Source organism: Astyanax mexicanus, chromosome 3, assembly GCF_023375975.1.
Source record: "Astyanax mexicanus isolate ESR-SI-001 chromosome 3, AstMex3_surface, whole genome shotgun sequence".
NCBI classification, from domain to species: Eukaryota; Metazoa; Chordata; class Actinopteri; order Characiformes; family Acestrorhamphidae; genus Astyanax; species Astyanax mexicanus.
In genome coordinates this window covers 5,235,623-5,263,243 of record NC_064410.1, presented here as the reverse complement: position 1 = coordinate 5,263,243, position 27,621 = coordinate 5,235,623, and the positions used below count along the sequence as shown (strand labels likewise).

The 27,621-nt window shown below is 36.0% G+C and overlaps 1 protein-coding gene across 5 annotated transcripts; it reads left to right on the top strand.

Annotated features, from left to right (window-relative positions):
- Positions 1–338: 338 nt before the first annotated feature.
- Positions 339–27,621, top strand: LOC103030981 (adhesion G protein-coupled receptor E5). 5 transcript variants are annotated; one of them, XM_049476072.1, is made up of 21 exons: positions 339–759; positions 7,559–7,648; positions 8,895–9,050; positions 9,262–9,414; positions 9,508–9,651; positions 10,412–10,567; positions 10,833–10,874; positions 12,144–12,266; positions 12,906–12,946; positions 14,065–14,175; positions 15,113–15,260; positions 16,172–16,288; positions 16,410–16,597; positions 17,886–18,050; positions 18,490–18,684; positions 20,497–20,714; positions 21,161–21,227; positions 21,322–21,413; positions 22,371–22,539; positions 23,862–23,957; positions 25,373–27,621. In XM_049476072.1, exons 1-21 carry the CDS (start codon positions 732–734, stop codon positions 25,412–25,414), a joined length of 2,541 nt encoding a protein of 846 aa, XP_049332029.1. In that variant the 5' UTR covers positions 339–731; the 3' UTR covers positions 25,415–27,621. The 5 variants fall into 5 exon arrangements, with proteins under 5 accessions (XP_049332029.1, XP_049332028.1, XP_022523729.2 ...); XM_049476071.1 differs by having other exon boundaries at positions 340–759; positions 17,883–18,050; XM_022668008.2 differs by lacking the exon at positions 10,412–10,567 and having other exon boundaries at positions 341–759; positions 17,883–18,050.

The following is a 27,621-nucleotide window of genomic DNA, read 5'->3' as shown; positions in this document are numbered from 1 at the left end:
ATCATAACAACACCTTAGCAAACACTTAGCAACCCAATGGCAACCACCACAAACCCCAAAGCAACACCTTAGCAACCACCAGTTTCTGCAATCTACTTAGAAACTGAACTTTTGTTCTGTATTTTAGGTGGTGTTTAGAAAAGATATGGTAAAATACATTTAGTAATAGATATGATGTATAATAAATTATAATAATACAATCCTTTTTGCATTGTCTCTGTTTTAACCTCTCTCTTGACATCAACATGTCCTCAAGACTCGACATGTGCTGGTCATGGTCTTTGACACCCTATTTCTGTCCTTTTATTTTTACAGGCCTGGAGTCTACACTACCACCCACTCCACCCACCTCAACCACTGCCCTCCTTCCCCTTTCAGCAGGGAGGTGTGACCTAGCAGCTCTGACTGATCTCCCAGTGACTCTCTGCTGCTTCAGCTCAGTGAGACAGTAAGCTGACGGCAGGGAAGCTGAGGATTGAGAGGGTCTGAGAGATATAGTGAGATCAGAGAGAATAAGGTGAAGAAGCAGACACTCACTTTTCTTTTATTTTTATTTTATCTTTCACTCCAGTCAGCTTCTGTGATTCCACAACTCTGGTAATACAGCAGCAGATAGATAGAGAAGAACTTTTTCAGCAGTACAGGAGAGAAATTATCCAATGGATCAAGTCCTCAGCTGAACTGAAGCGGTAATTGGTGCCTGTGGTCTTTCTTTTTTCCTTCTTCTCATCATGAGACGAGTGTGCCTTCTGTTTCTGGGTGAGTCATCTTCCACATTTTGTTTTTTGTTTTTAACTGTCAGTATTTGTGGTTGAGTTTAAGGCCTCTTTCACTGGACAATGCGTTCTTTATTTAGGAATTGTGTAAGAAATGCTAAGAAAAACTTCATGTAAATAAGAATTAGAATGCTTTATGGTTTTAGCAGTGTGAGAGTCAGACTTAGTGAGGCAGTCAGAATATTAAACTAGACATATTTGTGTGTAGAAAGCTGTCAATCAAAAAAAATGTTATCACGTTTTTTGGCTGGTCCATTATAGACACCACATAGATGATCAATTCACATTAAATTAACATTCAACTGCATGTCTATTAAATATTGAATGTAAATGATTCTGTGTTGAATGTAACCTTACACTCAACTCTAACCTCAACCCTAATATTAACATTTTAACCCTTGTGTGGTGTTCACGTCTGTGGGACCCGTTTTCATTTTTCATCAAAATATTCCCAAACTCATTGGCATTGGCTCATTTTTTGTGAAAAACATATATAAAAAAACACATTTTCGATAAACACACACTGTACCCCCCCCCCCCCCCCCCCTACACAATTATATTACATGCAGTATGTTTTGCCAAGGGCTAATAAACATTGCTTCATTTGTAAATTTGAAACTAAACAAATTTTCTACTCATATCTGGAGTTTAATTCATTTTCTTTTACATTTTATTAAAAAACTAATAAAAAAAAGACTAGCACTTTTTAAAAGAAATGTAACATAAGAAAGGGAAAGGGCAAATATTAACCATGTAAGCTGTTTATATTGCTTGTGATTTAGGTGAAGCAAGCATTTGTAAAGCATTTTAATGTAGAATTACCAAACTAAATGAAAATATGAACACCACACAAGGGTTAAATCCAGGTTTAAGATTAAATTTAAGTTTTAGATTTAAGTTTGGGTTAGGATTAGGTTTAAGGGTTAAGGATAGACTTACGGCTATGATTAGGAAAAGGGTTTGGTTCTCTTGTGAATCCATTACATTCAACTTTCTGTAGGGTTAAGTGTAGGGTTAAGTTGTATTGAATAGGCATTCAGTTGAATGTGAGTTGAGCATATTTGAAGTATCTACAATGAACCATCCAACGACAAAAAAAAAAAAGTTGTTCCCAAAAAAAAAAAACTCATGAAGTTTTCAAAAGGACTAAGAACCGTTGGTCTCAGATCTGTTAAAGAAAGTCTGAATGGAAAACTCTGAGCAGATGCTTGTGGTGGAGCCACTGTGCATTTTAGCAGCAGACTCATGGGTTCCTCTGCCAACATGTGCAAATTTATAGGCGGCTTCAAAGCTGTGAAAGAACAACGAAACTCTTTGAGAGGAAATGACAGACAGAAGGGGGAAAATCTGATGTAAGAGAAGCATCTCTTTTTTTAACCTATGCTAATTCACCATGAGCTCTACTACTGATCTGACGGCTGGAAAAGACTGGAAGCCGAATAAAGGCCTGGCCGTCTTTAACCCAACGAGAGAACACAGCCCACATTCTGCTCCCAGACTTTTCTGCTTCATCTTCAAAAAAAAGCTCATCTGTTCTCTGGTTCTCTGGGCCTTAAAGCAAGTTTCCCTCTCTCACACCCACACATCGCTCCCCTAGAGTTCCTACAACTCCAGTGACTTCATGGAATCAAGATAAACCAAAAGTGTCCTTCCCTGAGAAACTGAGCAGAGCAGCTGAAACGCTAGGGATAAGAAGATGAGAGGCTGTATTGTGAGGCAGGAACCCACTGCATGGTAAAAGTTATTGCTTGACTGGTGAACAGAGAGTCACAGTGCGGAAACAGAGTCACAGGAAATCAAAGGTGCGTTTATCTCTCCACGCAGTACAGGATGGCAGGACTGTGACGCCAGATCAGGAAGAACAGTTACTGTATGTTTTGAAAAAAAAAAAAGTTCAGAGCAAAACATCTCACTGACGACATCAACACTTATAAAGCTTACAAAGTTCATGAGTTGAGCAGAATTGATGAACCTGGAGAGGGGATGATGTCTAGAAACCAGAAACAGCACTTTACTCTTTAGGGTTTTGGGGCGGTGTCCTATAGAGTGAATTTTGTGCCAAAAGTTTTACGCCAAAAAATAAAATCTGCAATCAAAATTTTAAGAATCAAAAGGAAAAAGTGTATGTTGCATATTTTTATCTCCTTTAAATTTGCAACATACACTTTTTGCAGATTTTATATTTTGGCTTAAAACCAAATTTTTGGCACAAAATTCACTCTATAGTGTCCCAGACAAGAGGTAGGCCTAGTCTAAGAATTTTTAATGAGTATTTTACATTGAAAGAAATAATATATAGTCTGTGACTAGACTTAATCCCTGTCTGGGAAACTGTCCCAAAGAGTTTGCCCAATAAAAGTAGAATATTCATTGTAACAATGAAATACGTGAAATATGTAAAATCAAAACCAATTCCAATTCACCTTTACAATAGTAGGTAAGAATCTTTAAAAAAGCATTTTCAAAAGTCATTTTTGAACATTTTCATTGGTTCATTCATCATGAAATTTTAACAAAATGCAAAGACCAACAGCAATATGCGAATTATGCAAATTATTAGAAATACTGTATGCATTAGAGCTTTTCTTATCATGGTTGGAGCATAATATCATTCGATATTGACAGAGACAACCACCAGTTTAATCTCTTCAATATGGTCAATAATGTATCAGATATTGAGTATAAATGTCTATAAGTGGAAGTCATTAAACACCTAAACATGTTTTTGGTGAAGGCGTGAAGAGAGTGACTGAGAGCAGTTGAGGGTGTAAAGTAATGTCTCTAAATCTAAAGCTAATATATTTATGACAGGCATCTAAAAAGCTGCCAATAACCACAAATGAGTGTTAACCTAAAGAAACAACTGAAGTCATGTCATCGTTTTAAAGTTGGTGCCATTTTATTATGCTCATATCTGCCACTACAGGTTTTACCTCCATTTTCAATGGCAGAAATATATGAAAAAAACCTCTATCACATTCTGTGGTAAATAAATATGTTTAGAACTACATATGTTTCATCCTTTGTAATACTGCAACATTATTGCAGATCAGTTACTCATCAGTAATCTGGTGAAATATAGCGGTTAAACTAAACCAGCTTGGGATGCATCACCACAAGTTTCAAAAGTATTCACACTAATGATAGAAGTGTAAATACTAAAATTTCAACTCAAGATTTTGACTCAATACATAAAAGTTTAAAAGTACTGCTTTCAAAACTACTTAAAGTATAAAAGTAAAAGTAAGGAAAGGGGGGGGAACAATTAAGGACAAAAGTTGTGAATGTAGATGTAGACACAGTAAACACATTACATTACATTTGACAGCCCAAAGCAACTTACAATAAGGATTTACATTTAGCAACATTTTAGACAGGAGGTAGTTAGTTAGTTAGAGGTGTTAGGAGAGTAAGTGCTCTTTGAAGAGCTCTGTCTTCTGGAGTTTATTAAAGATAGTGAGGGATGCTCCTGATCTGGTAGTGGAAGGTAGTTAGTTAGAGGTGTTAGGAGAGTAAGTGCTCTTTGAAGAGCTCTGTCTTTAGGAGTTTATTAATGATAGTGAGGGACGCTCCTGATCTGGTGGTGGAAAGTAGTTTGTTCCACTATTGGGGAACTCAGTCTGGATTGTTCTTTGCTTTGTGTGAATGTTTGTTTGGAAAAGCGAGACAATGTTCATTGGAGGAGCACCTTCAGGAGTGAGTGCAGGTAGGAAGGAGCTGTTCTGTCATCACCTTGTAGGTGATTGTAAGAGACATGTGCCCGTTTTGGCTGTTGGCATTCTGGATCATCTTAAGTGGTTACACCAATCATATATCACATATCATATCAAACAGCAGAACGTACCATATCTAGCCAGGGACATCCTTCTGTTACCAAAAAACGTTTAAAAATAGGCTAATGATTTGTGAGATGTACTGCGTTTTGTTTAGATTAATTAATCACAGAGCATGCCATTAATTTGGAGGAAACATTTAATTTAATCACAGAAACACCTAAAAATCCAAAATGTGAAGAGAAAAAAAAAAATAATAATAATATGGATTTTTATTGGTCATGACACCAGGCTTTCTGGAGACAAAAGAAAGACTTGTCACTGAAGATGACTGAGTGTATAACAAATCTAGACTCTAGATTCTTCAACTATAATTATTTAACTGTGGAAAATACAGTTTAAATGTTAACTAAGTACAATAATACTGTTGCAGTAGACAGTTATTAAAACATAAATTAATGCCAGTATAATTGTTACATTGACCTATGAAAGTAGATAAGAATTTCTTTAGTGTCTTAAACTCTGTAGGTCAGTGTTACAACCGTGCCTGTCCTCTTTCCAGCTGACTGTGCAGTTTGTTCATGTATGTGGGATGAAGTGTTGCACTGCCAAACTCCTCACACCACAATACCCAACCAGCTGTCTGTCCCGCAGGAAGAGGTGCCTGTAGGTTCCTGATGCAGTGTGGCCAACAGCTGGTCTGACCTCTGAATGCTGCTGGGCCTGGAACAATCAGAGGAAAAAAGTGGGGGCGGACAGAGTTAGGGTTTTTTTTTATATCAGATTTTGCTCATTATTTATTCCAGGACAAAATCCAGAATGATCCACTCAGACAGACTCGCTGCTAGATAGATGACTTCCAGACTGCAGCAGCATGACTAAAAAAGGTCAAGATGAACAAAAGCAGGACAAGATACCAAGCAATGACTTCATTCTCAGGCTTGATTTAGCTTTGAGGTTTTTTTAGATTTTTATAAGAAAGGAAAATAGCGCAATAAGGAGAAGTGCGATGTTACAAAATGAACCAATCACACCACCCCACACTAGACCCTGGCTCGGACAGCTTCCATACTTGGCACAAGAGACTGTGAGATTGCAGACTTTATCTCAAACCCTGAGTCATGATGCTCATTGCTATGTTACACCTTGCCAACAGTCTATTTTAATGCCTTGCACCTGCACAGATAAAATAGTAATGGAGTAGAGCTTATATCAAGCCTGACCTGCCCCTCTACTTAAACTGTCATTAAGAGCCTGAGTTTGATTTAAACCTGACATTTCTTTAGTAATTAGAGCATTAAGATTGAGCTTTTTAAAAACATTTTCAAGCTGTTTGAATGAGCAAAATCTGTTCAGAATTACGTTAATTAACATTGCAACACTGAAGAAGCATAGACCTATTATTAAAAAAAAATGCTTATTAAGAACCGATCTCCGAAAGATCAAAACGCGAACAATGTGAACAATGATCCACAGATCTAAACATCAGTAAAGTAGGCTACAAGAATGAGGTCTAAATGGCTTTCCTCTAACTTAATAAAATTTACCATGGTTAAGAATAGAAAATACGCGGTCTAAAGCGCTGCCACTATGAGCGGGAGGTCGCCGGTTCAAACCCCCGCTCATGCAGCTTTGCCATCAAGCTGCCATCGTTAGAGGGAGCGAAATTGGCCCTGCTCCCTCCGGGTGGGTAGATGGCGCTCTCTCCCCACATCACTCCTAGGGTGATGTCTGCAGCACAAGGCGTCTGTGAGCGGATGTACCGGAGCCGAGCCGCTGTGCTTTCCTCTTAGCGCGCTGGCTGCTCGGCAATGCTGCATCAGCAGCAGCTCGAAAAGAAGCGGTGGCTGGCTTCACATGTATCAGAGGAGGCATGTGTTAGTCTTCACCCTCCTGGTGTGTTGGGGCATCAATAGTGATAGGGGGAGTCCTAATGAGGGGGTTGGGTAATTGGCCGTGTAAATTGGGGAGAAAATGGGAAAAATTTGAAATACAATAATAAAAAAAAAGAATAGAAAATACTTTCTAAACATACAAACTTTTTAAATTGAGCTTCATTATTAAACTGAAATAGGCCAACAACACATAATAAACAACATAATATACAATAACTTTCCTCTAATCTAATATAATTAACAAGGTTGAAAAATATGAATACTTTCTCAATTGTCATGATTGACCCTGGTGTTGCACCTCCAAGACACAAGAGTTTTGATTATGCTCACCTTTTCTCACTTGCTCATTGTCTGCACTATTTGAGGATGCCGCACTAGAACAGTGATGGAGTGTCTTGTTTGTATCCATACAGGATTTTGAATCGTTATTTGCACTTTCTGGCATTTTTCTTTATTTTTTGACCACCATTTTTTAAATTTTTGGCTGTGCCATGTTCTGTACCTTTTGCCTGTTTTTTCAGGGTTTTTTTTTATAAACCTGCAATTTGCGTCCTCTAACTTGTTTGTATGCCATGAACAAATATTTTATTTAGCATATAGCCTAGCTCCAAAAACATACACAAAAACAGCAATAAGGCTGCATGATCATTAAACCGAAATAGAAGAAAAAGAAGTAGTGTTCAGGAACCTAGACAACAGTCAACCGTCAGACGTTTATTGCTACCTTAGCAACACAAGGGCACCGTGCACACTCAATGTGCGTACAGCCCGCTCGTTACACACACACACAAGGACACGCCGCAGTGTACTCACTACATGCTAATTGGTTTATTTCACATTCTTCCCAAAATACACCCACAATTAATCAAGAGAATTAGCTCATTGCATGGTGCCTAAGATCGGTACAATGAGACCCTGCGTCTCTGAGCTACAGACTGCAAAACTGTTAAAGATTCAAATCTGAGACTGGGATTCATTTGAGAATTATTTTTATCAAAAAAACTGCTTACAGTTTACTGTTTAATCTGTAAACTGTATCTTTAATCTGTGATCAGTTTAACGATGACTGACAAGAAAACTGAACTAAATATTAATGAATTGTGTTTTTCCACAGGTCTCCTCTTCCTTCTAATCGGAGAAATTACACATGCAACGGATTGTTCTCTTGGACAAAAACGTGTCGAACGAAAAGGGCCATGCGTAGGTATGGAAAACCACTGCTTATTTTTTAAAAAGTTGATTATTTGTTGCTTGGCACCATAATTTGAATATTATTGTTTAAAACACAACAAACTGCACATCAATAACTTTTATATTTAAAAGTTTAAAAACTTAAATATTTCTAAAAGACAGTTCTATCAGTTTACCTGTTGCATAATTGCTTTAGAGTGAAATGTAGGACTTGTTCACAGTTGGATTGAATAGAACTAGACATCTAAAGTGCTTAATGCCTCTAAAAGCTCAATCACAGGAGGTTAATACACTGAACTGTTACAAATAAACTGCCTGATACTGAAGATGTTCTGAAGATGTTCTGTGTCTTCTGAAAATTAGCTGCAAAGGTGCACTTCTTACAACACAAATTGTAGTTATTGGGTGATTCTTTGAGACATTTGCCCTTAAAATCAGATATTTTAAAGGACAAAATACATCAATAAAGGTATTTTTAATAAATTTCCCACCTCAGGCTGAAATGTCATTCAGTACTAGGGATTTCATTTTTACTGAAAGTTGTTTTGAGTTTAATCGTCACAGACAGTTTGGCCCCTGTGTGATTATTTTTTAAGGAGATTATTTAGTAGATTCTTTAAGTACCTGAGTAATGAGGTCCCTCAATTTTAGTATTTTCCTAACCAATTGTTTCTATGGGGAGTAAAACTGGGGAATGTGTTTAAATATAATTTTGTGCCATTTTCATTTAAATATGGGATAGTAAATTGTTAGATTTTTCCAGGGAAAAAGTTAAAATCATTTCCATTGTTTCTTTAGATGTGAAAAGCCCATATTCAATTCTAAGAATAAACAAATGTAGTAAATACTAATTGATTAAAACCTTCTAGTAACAGCTAGACACGGGAATTGACAGAGGGGAAATTATTCAATTTCTTTTATAATTAATAAGTAGTTATAATAGACATTAATGGTTACATAAAGCAGTAAAAACTTGCCAATGATTGCATTGATTTTTATGTGTCTGATGTTTATTAAAAAGGTAAGCAAGGTGAGTGGGGACATGCAAATATTTATTTTACTGTTTAATGTCTATTACTAGACATTTATTATTTTTAAAATGTAGAATTTCTGAATAGATCATAATGCAAATACAATAAGTTCCAGTAAATCTTTAGTTCTGTTAAATCTAGAGATCCAAGCTATTATTGATAGTGTGGAACAGGAATACATAGATATGTAAAAACTATATCAGAATCTCTGCTTTTGTTTTTTCACAGATATTGATGAGTGTACAGAGACCCCAGGTCTCTGTGGAAAGAATGCTGTGTGTAACAATACAGCAGGCTCATATTTCTGCACATGTGAAGATGGGTTTATTTCCAAGCCAAAAGAAATGGAGACATTTACAGCGATTGATAAGGTTAAATGTAAAGGTAAGGCAGGGTGATTATTTGAGTTAATGTGTTCATTTTGCTGCAGTCACTTTACTCTCACTTCTTTCTGTTTTAGTTATTAATGCCAGTGTGAAACAGGACAGTGTAAAACAGGACAGTGTGAGACAGGCACATATTTATACTGTGGTCTGTTATCATTCAGTCCAGAAGAAAAGACTGAATCTGAATTTCTGCTTCTGCTCTTTTTCAGATTTAAATGAGTGTCTGAATGAGACGGGTCTCTGTGGAGACAATGCTGAGTGTACGAATACAGAAAGCTCATATTTCTGCACATGCAAAGTAGGATTTGCTCCGAGCAATGGAGAGGAGACATTTAAAGCAGACCAGGGGGTTACATGTAAAGGTAATGCAGAGAGCTGATCTGATGAGGACTTGTGTTAATATAAACATTTTGCTTGAGATGTTTGAGATGTTTGTCTCTGTGTGACACTAACAGATAGGGATGAATGTGAGATGGTGAAATGTGGGAACGATGCAGTCTGTAAGAACACTGCAGGTGATTACTACTGTACCTGTAACCCTGGCTACAAGCTCTCGTCAGGAAAATCTAAATTCACTGAACATGAGGGAGTCTGTGAACGTAAGGCTTCACTTCTTTTTTCTTTTAATCAGTACTGTCTCCAAAGTGTTATTCATAAAATTCCAGAAAGATAATCCTGTACCGATAAAGAAATAATGTCCCAGGAACGTTCGGAAAGCAAACGTGTGACATGATAATAAATTGCATCATATTTGCAACGCTGTTAGAATGTTTCTCACAAACTCTTTCCAGTTAGACAAACTGTAACGTTGTAGGAACCTTTGACATAACCTTAAATACTAAAAAATATTTAAAACATTAACAAAACCAATCCATAGTATTCAAACATTTGATGTATTTAAATATAGAATTGAATATTGTTGGAATTTACCATGATATTAAAACATTCAAATGATTTCCATTATTTCTTAAAATGTGACAGTCCCATTTCCCAATTCCAATTGTGAAATAAACAAATATAAAAACACTACAAGAACATTAAAAAAAAATTAAAGAAAAATCTTCTAGCAGCATCCAGAAAAGGTGCCCAAGACCTGCTCTAACAACCATTTTTTCACTAAATTGTGAAAAAAAAGTGGATAATTTAGTAACAAATGAAAAAATGAAAAAAGAAAGGAATGTCAGTGAGGACATGCAAATATGTTTACTGTCTACTACTAGACAACATATTCAAAAGTAATGTAATTTAAAAAAATTTAAATTTGGTCATAATGCAAAGACAGTAAATGATGATTTCAGAGATCCATAGAAAACCACAGAATACTGAATCTGAATCTCTGCTCTGGTTTTCGTTTCTCAGGCGCTGCTGATGAGTGTACAGATAAACCGGGTATATGTGGAAGCAATGCTGTGTGTAACAATACAGCAGGCTCATATTTCTGCACATGTGAAGAAGGGTTTTTTCCCAGCAAAAAAATTGAGACATTTACAGCGACTGATAAGGTTAAATGTAAAGGTAAGGCAGGACGATTATGTGTGTTAATGTGTTAACGTGTGTCTGATGCAATAGAAGAAGAACCACATTTGTTTCTATAAAGAACAAAAACAATGTAGCTTGTTAAGGCTTTCATTATTTGTTTTTTTTCACTTTAAAAAACTAAAACGTATGTTTGTATGACATCACTCAAAGATCCACTGAAGCTCATCTAAATTTAAGAGTGTTTATTACACACAAAGGTGTGAAATAATGAAGTACAAATACTTTGTTACCTTACTGTCAGGGATACCCAGGCAGGGAGACGAGGAGGCGGACACAAATGCAGGTAAGGGAAAAATGAATGATTTAATAAATAAATAACAAGTAAACAATGAAACAAGTAACGTAAACATGTAACCAAGATAAACGAATAATCAAAAAACAAAACAACGAGTGAAACTAGAGAACATAAACCTAAACAAAAGAGAAGTACTTATGATAAACTAACAGAATAAATACAAGTAGCTAATCTAGAAAATAAACACAAAGCAGGGAAATATACAAGGAGCTTAGGGAGATGGAAATAAACAGGAAACTAGAAACATAAAACTAGAGATAAACACAGAGACTAAGGCGTGAGGAACAGAGGCAATGAAACACAGAGAAAGACGAACGACAGGGGAAGGTGCATAGACCGATGGAGACAAAGTGATAGACGAGGGCTATTTAAAGAAACAGGAAACACTATAATTAGAAACACCTGGGGAAGGGGCGGAGCTACAAATGAGAAACACATGGTGGAAATCTACAGACAGGAGACACAGAGAGGCACAGGTCACGTGGGGAAGACACACAGAGACATGAGACAGGGCTAAGACATGACACTTACTTATCTATACTTTACTGGAGTAATTATTTAATTCCTATTTAATTTCAGCTTGTTTTTTTTTATTCAGGCTTCTCATCGTTCAATAAAACCCCTATCCAGATAAATCTCTCCACCATCCAGATCCAGTAAATCTGATTGTGATTGGATGTAGAAAAGAATAAACGTATACCATTCCAACTCCCTATTGGCTTATACTGTGATCCATCACAACTGCACACGTCATGCCATACACCCCCCCAACCCCCCCCCCCCCCCCCACCACACACTCCAGCAAGAACATAGCAGACGTATGTAGTCTAGTATGAAGATGATCCGTGCAGAGATTCAAGAGAACTCCAGATAAACTCCAGTCCAACTAAACTTCTTTAATATATTTACATTCTACTAAAATACATTCATTACATTTTTTTTTTTTAGAAAAATGTGTTTTGGGGAGGGGGGGTAGTGCACTATGGGACCCTGTGGCACGGTCTGAGCTTTTGTCTTTAATGGCTTTATTTTCTCCCCTTACATTACTTTTACTTTAATACAATTTCTACTGAAGTATTTTAAACCCAAGTATCTACTGTACACTTCTACCTGATTAATGAATGTGAATGCTTTTGACACCTTTGAATTTACATAAAATAATGTTCTATCTGTATATCTGTGCTCTATATATATGCATTAAATGTGATGTATCAGAACATACAGCTAAGACAGTCCTGTTCCGTTTGTTTTGTGCAGATGTGTGTGAGATTAACAAGTCTCTTTGTGGGGAAGGACAGTGCAAGAAAGTTAACAACAGCCATGAGTGTTTATGCAACCTGGGATTCACCAACTACGGCTTCAAAACAATGAAATGCTCAAGTGAGTGTACACTTAAACACTTAATAGTCTAAAATACAGCGCCTTCAGCTTTGATTGCTGCACGCATTCACTGTGGCATTGATTTTAATAAGCTTCTGCAATGTCACAAGATTTATTTCAGTCCAGTGTTGCATTAATTTTTCACCAAGATCTTGCAGCAGCATTGATGATGGTAGAGTCTGACCACTGCACAAAGCAGCTCTTCTCCATCCAGCACATCCCAAAGATTCTCAATGAGGTTAAGATCTGGACTGTGGTGAACTCTCTCTCAAGCCATGTGTGAAAATGATGATCTCATGCTCCCTGAACCCTGAACTCTTTCATTATTCCAGACCCCTGAATTTTGGCATAAAAAATCCATTGATGGAATAACCTGGTCTATATTCAGTGTATTCAGGTAGTCAGCTGACCTCATTCTTTCAGCACATACTGTTGCTGAACCTAAACCTGCAGACCAACTGCAGCATCATCAACCCCACATCATTTACTTACTTAAATCCAGGTGGAGACTTTTCTTTTGGCCAGATAGTGTACTAAATGTACTCAGTGGTGCCTCCTTGTGTTTGTGTTTAACAGCTGTGTGTAACTGAGCTGTAAATGTATGTAAATCTGTATGATATTCATGTGTTTTCTCTCTAGAGCCGAACTATGAGATTCTGATGGACACCAGCACAGAGCAGGTATGGCAAGACCCTGAGCAGGTAGCTCACTGTAAAAAACATGATATGTTCACTCTACTATACATCTCAGCCAGTGGTCTTTGGTCTTTAAATAGGCTAGTTAGCCTACTAGTGCATCTAAGGTAGAATATTACTGAAAAGTTACTAAATTTGAGTAATTCATTTCAAAATGTGAAACTTATATATTATATAGATGTATTAAACACAGAGTGATCTATTTTAAGTGATTATTTACTTTATTGTTGATGATTATGGCTTACAGCCAATGAAAACCCAAAAATCAGTACCTCAGAAAATTACAATATTACATAAGACCAATTGATACTTTTGTCCTGCTGGAAAATGAAATCCGTATCTCCATAAAAGTTGTCAGTAGCAGAGGGAAGCATGAAGTGCTGTAGGATTTTGTGGGAAAACAAAACTGCACTGACTTTAGACTTGATAATAAAACACAGTGGATCAACACCAGCAGATGATCAGCATGTCTCTACAAACCATCACTGATCATCAGTAAATTTTACATTTCATTTGTAAATCAAGGGACCAAAGACTGGAGGAAGAGTGGAGAAACACACAGTCCAAACTGCTCGAGGTCTAGTGTAAAGTTTCAACCAATCAGTGATGGTTTGTTTGGAGAGACATGTCATCTGCTGGTGTTGATCCACTGTGTTTTATTATCAAGTCTAAAGTCAGTGCAGTTTTGTTTTTCCACAAAATCTTACAGCACTTCATGCTTCCCTCTGCATGATTTATGTTTTCAAATTTACTGAGATACTGATCTTTGGCTTTTTATTGACTGTAAGCCATAATCATCAACAGAAAAATAAATAAACATTTAACACACTCTGTTTGTAATGCATCTAAATAATATGAGTTTAATATTTTAAACTGAATGACTAAAATAAAGTAAATTTTCAATGATTTTCTACTTTTTTAGATAAACTAGTGTTTCTTAAAAAGACCCACATAAAAAAAAAAAAAAAAAAAAAAATATATATATATATATATATATATATATATATATATATATATATATATATATATATATATATATATATATATATATAAATATATCATCTCATCTTATCATTGTCTTCCTCTGTGTTTCTTTAACACAGATCTCTACAGAGCTGGAGCAGATCATGGAGAAGTTGAAGAGCATCTATTTAAATGCCAGCCAATCATTTAACAGGGCTAAAATGCAAACAGACCCAAGTATACTGTTAGAGGTAGAGTATCTGTTCACTATAAACTAGTAATGATTACGTTCACACTTTTACACACTTTTACACACACACTGCAAAAAAACTAATGAAATTATCTTATTTCAAGGGAACAAATCTTATTTTGTCTCTGATAAGAGTTTTTGTCTTACTAAGCATTGTGTAAGATTGTTTTGCTTATTAAAAAAAAATAATTGTCTTCTTGAGTCGAACTTCTCACCTTATCTTAAGTAATTTGAACTAAGAATAAGCAGAAAAAGTCAGCAATCAAGTTATACTAGTTGTAGTTTGCAAATTTAAGCCACAAAATAAGTGATTTTTGCTTAATTTAATTATTACTTCACTTAACCCTTGTGTGGTGTTCGTTTTCATTTTTCATCAAATGATACTAAAAATATATTTTTTCTAACTCAAACTCATTGGCATTTGGCTCATTTTTTGTGAAAAACATATATCAAAACACATTTTCGATAAACACACACTGTACACCCCCCCCCCCCACACACACCCACACACAGTTATATTACATACAGTATGTTTGGCCAAGGGCTAATAAACATTGCTTCATTTGTAAATTAATTTTCTACTCATATCTTGAGTTAAATTCATTTTCTTTTACATTTTATTAAAAAACTAATAAAAAAAAGAGTAGCACTTTTTGAAAGAAATGTAACATAGGAAAGGTAAAGGGCAAATATTAACCATGTAAGCTGTTTATATTGCTTGCAATTTAGGTGAAGCGAGCATGTGTAAAGCATTTTAATGTAAAATTGCTTAATTTTGCTGAATTAAATACAAGTAACAAAGTAAACGAGTAACAAAAATATGAACAGCACACAAGGGTTAAGATGAGACTTTGTGATAGTTTATTTTGCGAAATCTTACTAAGATCTTTCTGTCTCTCTCTCTCTCTCTCTCTCTCTCTCTCTCTCTCTCTCCGTAGAAGCTGCTGAATGCTATAGATGAGCTTTTGTCTGCTGGGCCCCTGAACAATAACAGGAAAGTGACATACCTGTTGGAAATCACTGAGATAGTTCTGAAAGTGCTGGGACCTCAGCTGCCTAACACCAGCAGATCAAGTGTTCATACACGTAAGGGAACCAGGACTGCTAATTGCTAAGTTACACTTTTTTAAAAATCAATTTTTACAAATGATGCTCAATCATCCACAGAAGACGGCAAAGAGAATGAGTCTCTAATGTGCACCACTGCTTTATGCCTTTGGAATTAGAGAAACATTTTTTATTGTTGTTTTAGTAGAAATGGGCTTAAATATGATAGATAGATAGATAGATAGATAGATAGATAGATAGATAGATAGATAGATAGATAGATAGATAGATAGATAGATAGATAGATAGATAGATAGATAGATAGATAGATAGATAGATAGATAGATAGATAGATAGATAGATAGATAGATAGATAGATAGATAGATAGATAGATAGATAGATAGATAGATAGATAGATAGATTGTTGATCCCGAAGGAAATTTAGCAGCCAGTAGCAGTTACACAACACAGTAGAAACAAACAAACAATAAGTGTAGTACAATAAGAGAGCACAGTGAGGGATATAAGACTCTAAACTATAAAATAAAAATTAAAATATATACATAAATATATAAATACAAAAAGGTATACAAAGTGTGGAAGTAAGTAGTCGTAGATATGAAGTAGTGCAGTAAAAGAATAATTTAAGTATAGGAGATAGTGGGTATCAGCAGGTATGACAATATTAAACATAAACCTGTGCAGGTGTTGTATTTAAGTTAGATGCGTAGTGTAGTGACCGGGGGTGCAAATGTACAGGATGTAAAGTAAAGTAAAGTGAAGTGACCAGGATGGGAAATTATATTAAATGATTATATTTATTTATTTAAATTATAAATAAAATATTTTATTAAATTATTATAGATTCAATTTTTTGATGTTTATGGGGGAGGGATCTGTATCTGTAAGTCTAATTTGACTAACATGCATATCCCGATTTTGTGTGTAGAGATTCAGATGTTGGTAAGGAGAGATGATACCCCCACTGAAGGACGGCTCATTCTGGCCACTGATGGCGTGCAGTTCGATTCTCACTGGGAAACTGCAGCTGGAGCTTCATACCTGGGTAAAAAATAAACATCACTCTGTACAATCTGTGCTATATATTATAACAGTGAATCATCGCTGAAATGGTACTGATTCTTAATGGTGTCGCCTGTTTTATTCTGAATTGTTCTTCTGAACAGGATTTGCTGCTGCAGCTCTGCTCAGGTACAATAGTTTGAAAAGCTCAGTCAATGCCTACTTCGACGATGTAGAGAAACACGGAAAAGAAAAGTTCAAGATCAACTCTGATGTAGTCACTGCAGTGGTCACTAATAGTGACACGGCAGTACTGGAGAAACCGATCAAACTCACCTTCTCTCACCTGGAGGTATAACTCTACTGTTAAACACTAAGCAATGCATGATACACAATGACAATAAAAGGTCAAATTTGGTTTAGGTAAGGGTTAGAGTCATGGAAAGATTAGGCTAGAATAAGTATAAGGTTATAATTAAAGTACGATTAGCTTATGGTTTGATTTTGGTTAAGGTTAGAGTTAGAGTTGGGTTAGGATAAGTTAGAGTTAGAGTAGGGTTAAGTTAAGTCAAGGTTAGAGTATGGTTAAATTAAGGTTAGAGTAGTGTTAGGTTAAGTTAAGGTTAGAGTAGGACTAATTGAAGGTTAGAGTTAGAGTATGATTAAGTTAAGATTAGAGTTAGAGTAGGGTTAATTTATGGTTATAGTTAGAATAGTGTTAAGTTAAGGTTAGAGTTAGAGTAGGGTTAAGTTAAGGTTATAGTTTGAATAGTGTTATGGTTAGAGGTAGACTATGTTAAATTAAGGTTATAGTTAGAATAGGGTAAAATTAAGATTACAGTTAGAGTACAGTTAAGTTAAGGTTAATGTAGGGTTAAATTAGAGTTAGAGTAGGGTTAAGTTAAGGTTAGAGTTAGAGTAGGGTTAATGTAAGGTTATAGTTAGAACAGTGTTAAGTTAAGGTAAGATTTATAGTAGGGTATGGTTAAGATAAGATTAGAGTTAGAGTAGGGTAAGGTTAATTCATAGTTAGAGTAGGGTTAAGTTAAGGTAAGATTTAGAGTAGGGTTAAGTTAAGGTTAGAGTTAGAGTATGTTAAATTAAGGTTATTGTTAGAATAGGGTCAAATTAAGATTACAGTTAGAGTTAAGTTAAGTTAAGTTAAGATTAATGTAGGGTTAAATTAGGGTTAGAGTAGGGTTAAGTTAAGGTTAGAGTTAGAGTATGGTTTAGTTAAGGTTAGAGTTAGAGTAGGGTTAAATTAAGGTGAGATTTGGGTTACTGTTGGTTAGAGATTAGTTGAGGTTAGAGTAAAGGTAGTGCTAGATTAAGGTAAAGTTAAACTAAGGGTTAGGGTTGAGTTAGGTTTAAGTTAGGGTTAGGTTTTACTTAGAGTTCGAGTTCATTGCAAACCATCACTATTGCTAAAGAATCTCTGAAGAACAATTTTTCAATTTGTAGCTACACAATTAATCATTCTATGTAGTCTAGGCCTAAAATTAAACAATCCGACTCAAAGTTCAAACGTACCACTCTGTCACTCTTCGATCATTGTTCATAATTTATTGTGAGCTCATTGCTCTTTCAATTTAATGCTGTGTTCCAAACTTAACTTACTGTCTTTCTCTTTTCTACAGCAGCCATTAGACGGAAACCAAACCTGTGTGTTCTGGAACTCCACTCTGAATGGTGGTGCGTGGTCCACCAACGGCTGCACTGTGGTCATGTCTAATGCCAGTCAGACGGTCTGCTCCTGCACCCACCTGAGCAGTTTCGCAGTTCTAATGGCCCTCTACGAGAAGGAGGTGAGGTTTGAGAACTCTATCACAAATTTACAAAAGGAAAGAGTGAATCTTTGAATCCCATCTGTAGGTTAGAAGGGCTGTGGGGATGATGGGATTCAAAATAATGATATCCTTCTATTTTTTTTAATAAGAAGGCAGTTAGACAGTTGCACCACCCTAGGGTGGTGAAACAATCTATGTACGTTTGTCCAAGGAAGAACTGTAGGGAATTGTAGTTCCAGACCAGGGTTTGTCCAAGAACTACAGAGTCTGTAGCAGTCCCCATTCGATGCAGGAGGTGGCACATGCAATTCCCACAGATCAGTGCAGCATTCTTTAACTTCTATAGAAAATGGCAAAAGCCATTAGACACAATGTTAGTTTCAATCCCTTTACTTATGATGTGTCTGTGCATGTTTCTATTATTAAATCTCTGTCTATCTTCTCCTCTCTACCACAGGATGTATTTGAACTGAAGCTGATCACATGGATTGGCCTCTCTCTGTCCCTGATCTGCCTCTTCATCTCCATTCTCACCTTTCGCTTCATTCGCTCAATTCAGAGCACTCGCACCACCATCCACCTGCACCTCTGCATTAGCCTCTTCATCGCCAACCTGGTCTTCCTGGCTGGAATCACCCAAACCGAGAACAGGGTATGTGAGCTGTCTGACCCACTGTGTTTTAGGGGTGGGCGATATGGTCCTAAAATAATATCACGATATTTCATGGTATTTTCGCGATAACGATACTCTTGGCGATATAAATTAATGATTTTTTTTAAAGAATACACTACTGCAACAAAATGTCATTTTCATTTTATTATTGCATATGATTTATGTCGCACCCCTACCTGAGATATAAAAAAAAAACAAGAATTTAATCAGATTTTTAACAGAAGTTTCACGATACTTACAATGCATCCAAATATCCCCATATATCCAGGATTAAAGTAAAATGATAAAATGATAAAAATGATACTGAACAGATATAATCTGTCTCTAGTAGATATATAATGGAAAATGAGAACAGTGTGATTTTTCCTTTTGTTAAAAACAGTAAAAAAGTAGTACCCTGATGTGATAATTAGGGGTGGGTGATATGGCATGATATATTTAGGGTATAATATCGTTCACGATATTAAAAAATATCGATATGGCACACCCATACTGTGTTTCAACTGTTTTAATAGCTGATTAGTTGTATTGCTGGTTTCCTACCCAGAGGATCCACCACTTTTACATTGCTTACTTCACACATTACACAACCCCTGTTTAGAAAAGCTTTCTGAAAGGGTTATGTAGTAACGGTTTACATGTAAGATGCTTCATAATCAGGATTAGGGTGTCAAAATGCAATAGGAGGTAAAAAAAAAAAACATGCACATTGAGGTTAAAAAAAACATGGCCTTGGTGCTCACAGAGCATGCACAGAAACTTGTGGAGTGCACACAGCGAGGTAAACATGTGGAGGTGCTCTAAAGTCTGACTCTACTTCGAAAGATTCATCCACACTTAATTTCATCTGTTGACATGCTGCCACTGTGCTGCAGTCTCAAGCCATTGCGCTCTGTCTCTCTTTCTCTCTCTTTCTCTAACCTGTGATATTATCCCAATAATACATGAAAATACATGAAAATACCAGCATTTACAAGAATGAATCGTGATAATTAATTAGGTGATTAACGCCACTAATATAAATATAATTTTGCCAATCTAATGCTGATAATTCTTAATAATAACTTCTAATAAAAGAAATGCATCCAGCAATATCCTTAGGGGAAAATACTTCTAGTTTAAGCACAAGCTGTTGTTTTTGTTCTTAATAAAGTTTCACAAACATGCTCATTTTGTGTTTGTTCCAAAAAGTTGGGGCCTTTCATGGTGACAGTATGAGAATGAGATTACTCATATCTGCTGTAAACTAAATTGTTGCTGTCCAATGAAAAACATGTATCTCCATTTTTGTCGATTTATAGTTTTCTACATCATTTGAAAACTGTCCCTTACACTGTGTCAAACTTTCTTGATGAACAGACCAATAGAAATACTTCAAAAAGACCTGAAATAAACTCTTTTTACATTGACTTCCATTGAACATTATGATGGTTTTATCTCTCACCTCTAAAGTTGCTGTTTTGGAGATACATGTTTTTCAATGGACAGCAACAAAATACGCTGTGTGAGAATAATTATCGCTTTTTGTATTTTTTGTTACAATTAAGAAAAAACTATTGTTTGGATATTGGTATTAAATTTAAACTACTGTATCTGTATCAAAAAAAATAAAAATGATACCCAGCCCTAATCAGGATACAGAAATTGTATTTGAATTGTAATTGTAATTTGTTACAGTGAAAAATAATTAGATTACAGGTTCAGTCTCCAACCAAAATGAGTACAAGAACCCTTTGTAGCACCTTAATCATTAAGAGTGTATTAAACCCCCTGTATCTTATGTCTCTCCAGGTGGGCTGTGCATTTGTTGCAGGCCTGCTTCACTTCTTCTTCCTGGCTGCTTTCTGCTGGATGTGTCTGGAAGGTGTGCAGCTGTTCCGCATGGTGGTGTTGGTCTTTAACACCACGCTGAGATCTCTGTACCTGATGGCGGGAGGTTACGGAATTCCTGCTCTCATTGTCGCCATATCAGCCATCGCTAATGCCAAAGGATATGGAACCGAGCGCCAGTGAGTCCTTCACTGATCTCTATAAACTACGGACATAATTTCTCCCAAATTCCAAATAACATAATGGAATAAAATAATGTGTATAATTCGTAAGTTTTAAGAGTTTAGAAATCAATATTTGGTGGAATGACCCTGGTTTTTAATCACAGTTTTCATGCATCTTGGCATCATGTTCTCTCCTCCACCACTCTTACACACTGCTTTTGGATAAATTTATGCTTTACACTCCTGGTGCAAAAATTCAAGCAGTTCAATTTGGTTTGATGGCTTGTAATCATCCATCTTCCTCTTGATTATATTCCAGAGGTTTTCAATTTGGTAAAATCAAAGAAAAACATCATCATTAAGTGGTCAAAAGTGTTATATGGGATAATAATATTTAACAGTAACTTTTTCTATGTTTGGTGTGCACTTTCTTCTAATACTTGTATTTGATCTGCCCTTAGCTGCTGGCTTGACCTGCAGAATGGGTTCATCTGGAGTTTCTTTGGCCCTGTTTGTCTCATAATTGTTGTAAGTTCCACTAAGAATATATTTAAAAAGGGTTTAAATTACATTACATTTTTTTTCTCATTTATGCTATTCCCTTCTTTCTTTTCTCTGTCAGGTGAATATATTCTTCTTTTTGATCACTGTGTGGAAGCTGGCCCAGAAGTTTTCCACTCTCAACCAAGACCTGAGCAAGCTGCACAAGATAAAGTAAGGGAATGAACATATTTGCCTTTTATATAGTGCTGCATTAGTGCTCCCAAAAAGTAATTGATTTAGGTGAGGAACCAGTGTGCTTAAAGATAAATAGTGGAGGAATCACAGATAGGAGGTCAGGGTGGCCTTCATGTAGACTTGATATGTGCTTGCTGGTCTACCACGCCCTCTAGTGTTGACTGCATTCAGCAGACCATATGTTTCAGTGCATTCCTAATAGCAACAGTGAGTGGGCAGTCTAAATAAGGACATTTGTGTTTGGTAGATTTGGTATTTATTTGTTGTAAAAATGCTTCTTGACAATACATTTTATACTGTTGGAAAATATGTTAATTTCACTTTTAAATGGAGCCACATTTGTAAGGAACATGCGCTAAGGCGTATGCGCTAAAGCTGCGCCCATGTATAATTTGCCAAATACCGTATTTTGCCATTTGACTTTGACATCCCCCATTATATGATACTTGGCCTTCAGTTTAGAGATACTGGTACCAGGGTTCACTCTAAATAGTGCAGCAACTCGGAAGATAATGCAGTGTTTTCCTAAAAAATCTTACAGCACTTTCTGCTTCCCTCTGCTGACAACTTTTATAGAGATACGGATTTCATTTTCCAGCAGGACTTGGCACACTGCCCACACTGCTAAAAGTATCAACTGGTCATATATAATATTCAAATTTTCTGAGAGACTGATTTTTGGTTTTAATTGGCTGTAAGCTTCATAATCATCAACAATAAAATAAATAAATGCTTAAAATAGATCCCTCTGTGTGTAACACATCTATATCATATATGAGTTTCACAATTTGAACTGAATTGCTGAAATAAAAGTAACTTTTTTTTTTTTTTAGATGCACCTGTATATATTTTAGGACTCCTGTTTAAAGCACCTGTGGTTTGACCTCATTGCACATCTGTGTCTAAATGCTGGATCTCCATCTCTCCTAACAGGTCATTTACAATCACGGCCATCGCTCAGCTCTGTGTGCTCGGCACCATGTGGATCTTCGGCTGTTTCCAGTTTGAGGAGCAATCGCTGGCCGTTGACTACATCTTCACCATCCTCAACAGCCTGCAGGGAGTGCTGGTGTTCGTCATGCACTGCCTGTTCTCCAAACAAGTGAGTCTCCTGCTTTTATACAGAATCCTACTGTTGTGTTGAACTGTGAGAAACAGTAAATGAGTCTCATGGGCTTGGTGCATGTTTAACACTCCAAAAGAATCTGTTTTCATTAATTCAATTAATAGGAATTTGTTTAATATCAATCAAAATTGTATTCTGAAGTAGACAGTTTACTGAATGATTCCTATGGGTTATAATTCTACATTAATATGCTTTCATATTTGCTTCCATTTTTAAAAGAATAATCTCTTTGGTCTAAATGTTTCAGACCATGTGTCGGTGTTTAAAAATAACACTTAGGAGTAAATGAGTTTCTAAACACATTAAATTAGTATTTTACGAGTTGCATGAGTCACAGCCTAGTTTAAAATAGGCCAAAACCCAATTTAAATAGATATACAATTTAACTTTGGGGGTTTAGCAGAGTCAACAGCAATACACAGGAAAGGATAGAAAGTTTCACAATTATTTATTGAACACTTTATATTATTAAAAAAAAAGTATATTAAAAAGAGGTTAAGAAAAATTCAGTCCAAACCCTTGGGATCAGTTCAAGGAGGGGGAATAAAACAGTCCACTCCTCATGTTATTGCTCGGCATCACCACTGACAATGCAGAAAAAAATAATAATAATTTCAATTAATTTTTTATTAATTTAGCTGAAAACTATAAAAAAACATTATAAATAAATGTAGACAAAATTATAATAAATGAATGCATTTTTACATACTAGCACTGGTAAAATCAAGTTTCGATCCTATTAAATAGTTCCACTCAAATCCCACAAGTTCAGAGTCACAGCTGTAGCTCCTTTCTGCTGCAGAAGCCTAACAACATAAAAGTCCTCTAAATAAAAGTCACTTTTATGATTAATTAGCATTATTTAGTTTGTCACCCGTGACACATGTTTATTACACTAATTAAGCCCAGCAGAAAAGGTTTTATGATGCACAAAAATAAATAAATACATTTGTCATGTATTTTTAAATGGGTATATTGAGGATTTAAAGCCAGAATAGCAAAAACATTTTACCCGAAAAGCTGCACCTACATATTTCAGAACAGGATATACAGGAAATACAACACAACAAACTCTGGACTTTATTAAAAGCACAAATATTTAATATTTAAAAAACATGCCCCTTGTATATGTAGCAAAGCAAAGGTTATAAACAGTTCTGGGCATAATTGATTCCATAGCTGTTACTTTATTCCTTTATTAATCTGCCTACAAGGGGAATTACATCACTACTGAAGCTACTACTACTACTACTGCACTACTATCTGCCTCTAAACCTCCTCTTATCTTCTCGCTTTAGGTGAGAGATGAATATGCCAGGATCCTGACCAGCGTTTGCGCACCACAGAAGAGGAAGTACTCAGAGTTCAGCACAAACCAAACCAGCAAATCCCAGGTACAGTCCCCTATTAAAGACAACACAAATAAAAAAGAATTATGTATATATATATATATTTATTTATAGAAAGGAATATAACAAATCTGCTATATGTACCCATATTTTATATCCAAATATAATCCATACGGGTAATGGAAGTCAATCTAAAACCTTTTTAAATTTAATTCCAAGTCATTTGAAGCATTTTTATTTGTTTATATTCAAAGATTGAGGCAACAACTGACAGAGTTACCTAATATAAAAAAAATTAAAAATAAATAAATAAATAAATAAACAGACTATTTCAGATACAAGGTTTTATCTGTAAAGATTGTATACTTTCACTGGCAATACCTCACAGGTAATTAGACTATTAGGCTTAAGCAGGGGTGTTCAAAATACAGCCGCGGCACGTTTCCTTTTTTGGAGCGGCCCGCGAGGTATTTTAGAAATAGAATGAAAGTTGGCCCGCTGTTAAGCAGGTTTTTATAATGTGAGATTCAAACTTTGAACGCTAGGTGTCAGAAACGGGCCAAAGAGTCTAAAAGCGGAGAGGGTGCACATTTCTAGCGCAGAAAAACAGGCCAAAGACCCTAAAAGCGCAGAGGGTGCGCATTTCTAGCGCAAACAAATGGGCCAAAGACCCTAAAAGCGGAGAGGGTGCGCATTTCTAGCGCAGAAAAACAGGCCAAAGACCCTAAAAGCGGAGAGGGTGCGCATTTCTAGCGCAAAAAAATGGGCCAAAGACCCTAAAAATGGAGAGAGTGCGCATTTCTAGCACAGAAAAACGGGCCAGAGTCTAAAAGTTGCCGTAATTGAGGAGTTTAATATTAAGAGACATCATGAAATTAACATCAATTTGAAAAACCTTAGTTTACACAACACTGTCAAAGATAAAGATAGTTAGTCAAGTAAAATGGTGTGTAAATGAAATAATCAGGGAAAAAGTATTATTTAAGTGGAATATTTTATTATTTGTTTTATTACAGAGTCTGTGGCCCGTGACTTCAAATATATTTCTCCTTCTGGCCCCCACAAAAAAAAGTTTGGACACCCCTGGGCTTAAGCTTAAGCTCTGATTTGGATTGTGCCTGTTAATAAATAATTAAGTCAAAGAAATAGAAGTTCTTTAGCTTTTCCTCTTTGCGTCTTTGTAGCTTCTTTAAATACAGGTTAATTTAAAATTAATTTAATTAAATTTTTGCCCATTAAATGGGGGAAAAATGCAGAAACTGATAGTCCTGTTAAAGACTCGAATTATCTCTATGCAAAAACAGACTCATTACGCTTAAAACTAATGACTGAAATTACTTTGTGTCAGGTTAGAATATTGATCAGTGTTAAAAGAGTACTAAGTGACCGATTATGACTTTAATATAAAAAAGCGTGATCTTTTCTTTCACTGTCTGATTCTTTCTCTAACGTCTTCACAGGGGTCCGGGAGTGTTCACAACACAGGAGAGTCCCACATATGAAGTTGGCTGAAGTGTCCTTCTACCAGCATCCAGTCGTGCAAGAATGTCCTCGTCTGCAGCCTCTGTGGTCTCTTCTTCTTAAGCTCATTTGTCACGTTGGCAGATTTTTAATTTTTTTTTATTATGCTGCAGTGTTTGTTTTTCACTGTCTGAGACGGCCATTATACCATGCATATAGTGCAATAAGAACCAACTGATGCTGCATGTACAGTACAGTAATAACTTTTCAAAGGCCAGGAGTGACATAGTAAGGGAAATAAAGCAACTACTTGATTGACTATGAACAGAATCTGCACTGGAATACACATTAAAGTGTACAAATAATGCAAATTAAATGTATAAATAGTAAATATATATGTGACTGTTTAGATGCAGTTTTACAAGCCTATCTACAACTCTGTTATTTTGCCTCAGAATGAAACGCGTTCTCTTTTGTTGAGCTTACGAAAAGAAAATGATAAGCTTGATTGATCAGCAATCGCTCACAGAAGTCCACACATATTCCCAGATAGTGTTACTGTCTTCTCATTTTGTCTTCCCGATGTGAAGTGCTGTTGCCAAGCTGAAGAAATTATAGCCAATGAGCTTTAAGCCTAGCCTCCTCTCATTCTCCTCGGTTTCTGACATCTAAAAACTAGAAAGCTGCACTTTTCCTATTGACGTTTTGTTTGGTTGAGGTAGTTCAGTTTGTTATGTTAGTCTTTTTAAAGGGAGTGGATGAAGGAAAGATGAGCTGGTGAATGCTAGCATCAGCTTGTGGTAGCTTTTAGCTTTTAGCCTAGCACAGGTACCACTGGAAAAGCTGAAAACCTGTATTTCTGTTTGTACTCTGGAGGGGATAGGCTGCTCTCCAGTATCGACAACACCATATACAACACCTGTTGATGCTGTCAAATTTGCTGTTTTTCAAGTTTTGACTGAGGCTTTTATTGGTCGATTGAATGTATGCACATTTTGATGAACTGTTGATATAACAGTTTAGTGGTTTTAGAATTGCCGTGTTTTGTAGCCCCTTTTTGGTTAGGCCAGATTTTCTTTTGGAAGACTACACAACAGTGACTTCATGTCCTGAACTCTCATTTATTAAACTGTACCTAGAAAAAAATACATTTTTCATGCAATGACCACCTAATTCATGGTAGTTTTACATGTTTTTAAAGTGAATGTAAAATCTATTTTTTAAATGTTATCTCTTAAAATAACAGAAGATAGAGGAGGTTTACCTTTTGCTTTTTTGTCCCAATGACTTAGATCAAATCATACCTTTTTATTGGCACTACACATAAAAATAATACACATAATATGGACAGATACATAAAAAATAACAAGGTAAAAAAAAAAAGGGTCAGCACAATTTCAGTTTAACTTCCTGAGAAAAGATCAAAGAGCTGAAATAAAGGGTGTTAATATTGTGTAATTAATATTGGTAAGATTTTCTAAGCTTAATGTATGTAAAGAATAGATGCAGGCCACGTTGACAACCTCTCATCTATTTCAGTTTTATTTGTATATGTATGTCTATGTATATGTAAATATAAATGACATTTTGATTGTATTATTTAATGCTGAGCTTTAGCACTTATTTTGCTGCTGATGTCACTGGATTATGGCATTGTAATCATTTTTAAACTTTCTGTCCCTTTTGTTTGTAAGTATGCAGCCTATTTTACACCTGTGTTTACTGTAAAAGACTGGTTGCCCCTGTTTTATTGTTTATGTTTTGTTGATTTTCTTATTTCTTTTCGTTTTTTATCGTATTGTCTCCACAATTTACAAGGCCAATTACCCAGTCCATATATTAGAACTCCCCCTATCACTAGTAATGCCCCAACACAAGGAGGGTGAAGACTAGCACATGCCTCCTCAGATACATGTGAAGTCAGACTCCACCTCCTGTTTTCCAACTGCTGCTGATGCAGCATTGCTGAGTAGCATCACAGCATAGCGCTCGGAGGAATGCGCAGCGACTCGGTTCTGATACATCAGCTCACAGATGCCGCCTCGTGCTGATCGACATCACCCTAGAAGTGATGAGGGGAAAAAGCGCCATCTACTGTACCCACCCAGAGAGAGCAAGGACAATTGTGCTCTCTCTGGGCTCCGGCAGCTGATGGCAAGCTGCATAACCAGGATTCTAACCAGCGATTTTCTAAGTGCCTTATTTATATTTGTTAAATTCAGACAATAAACAATAATTGTATATTAAA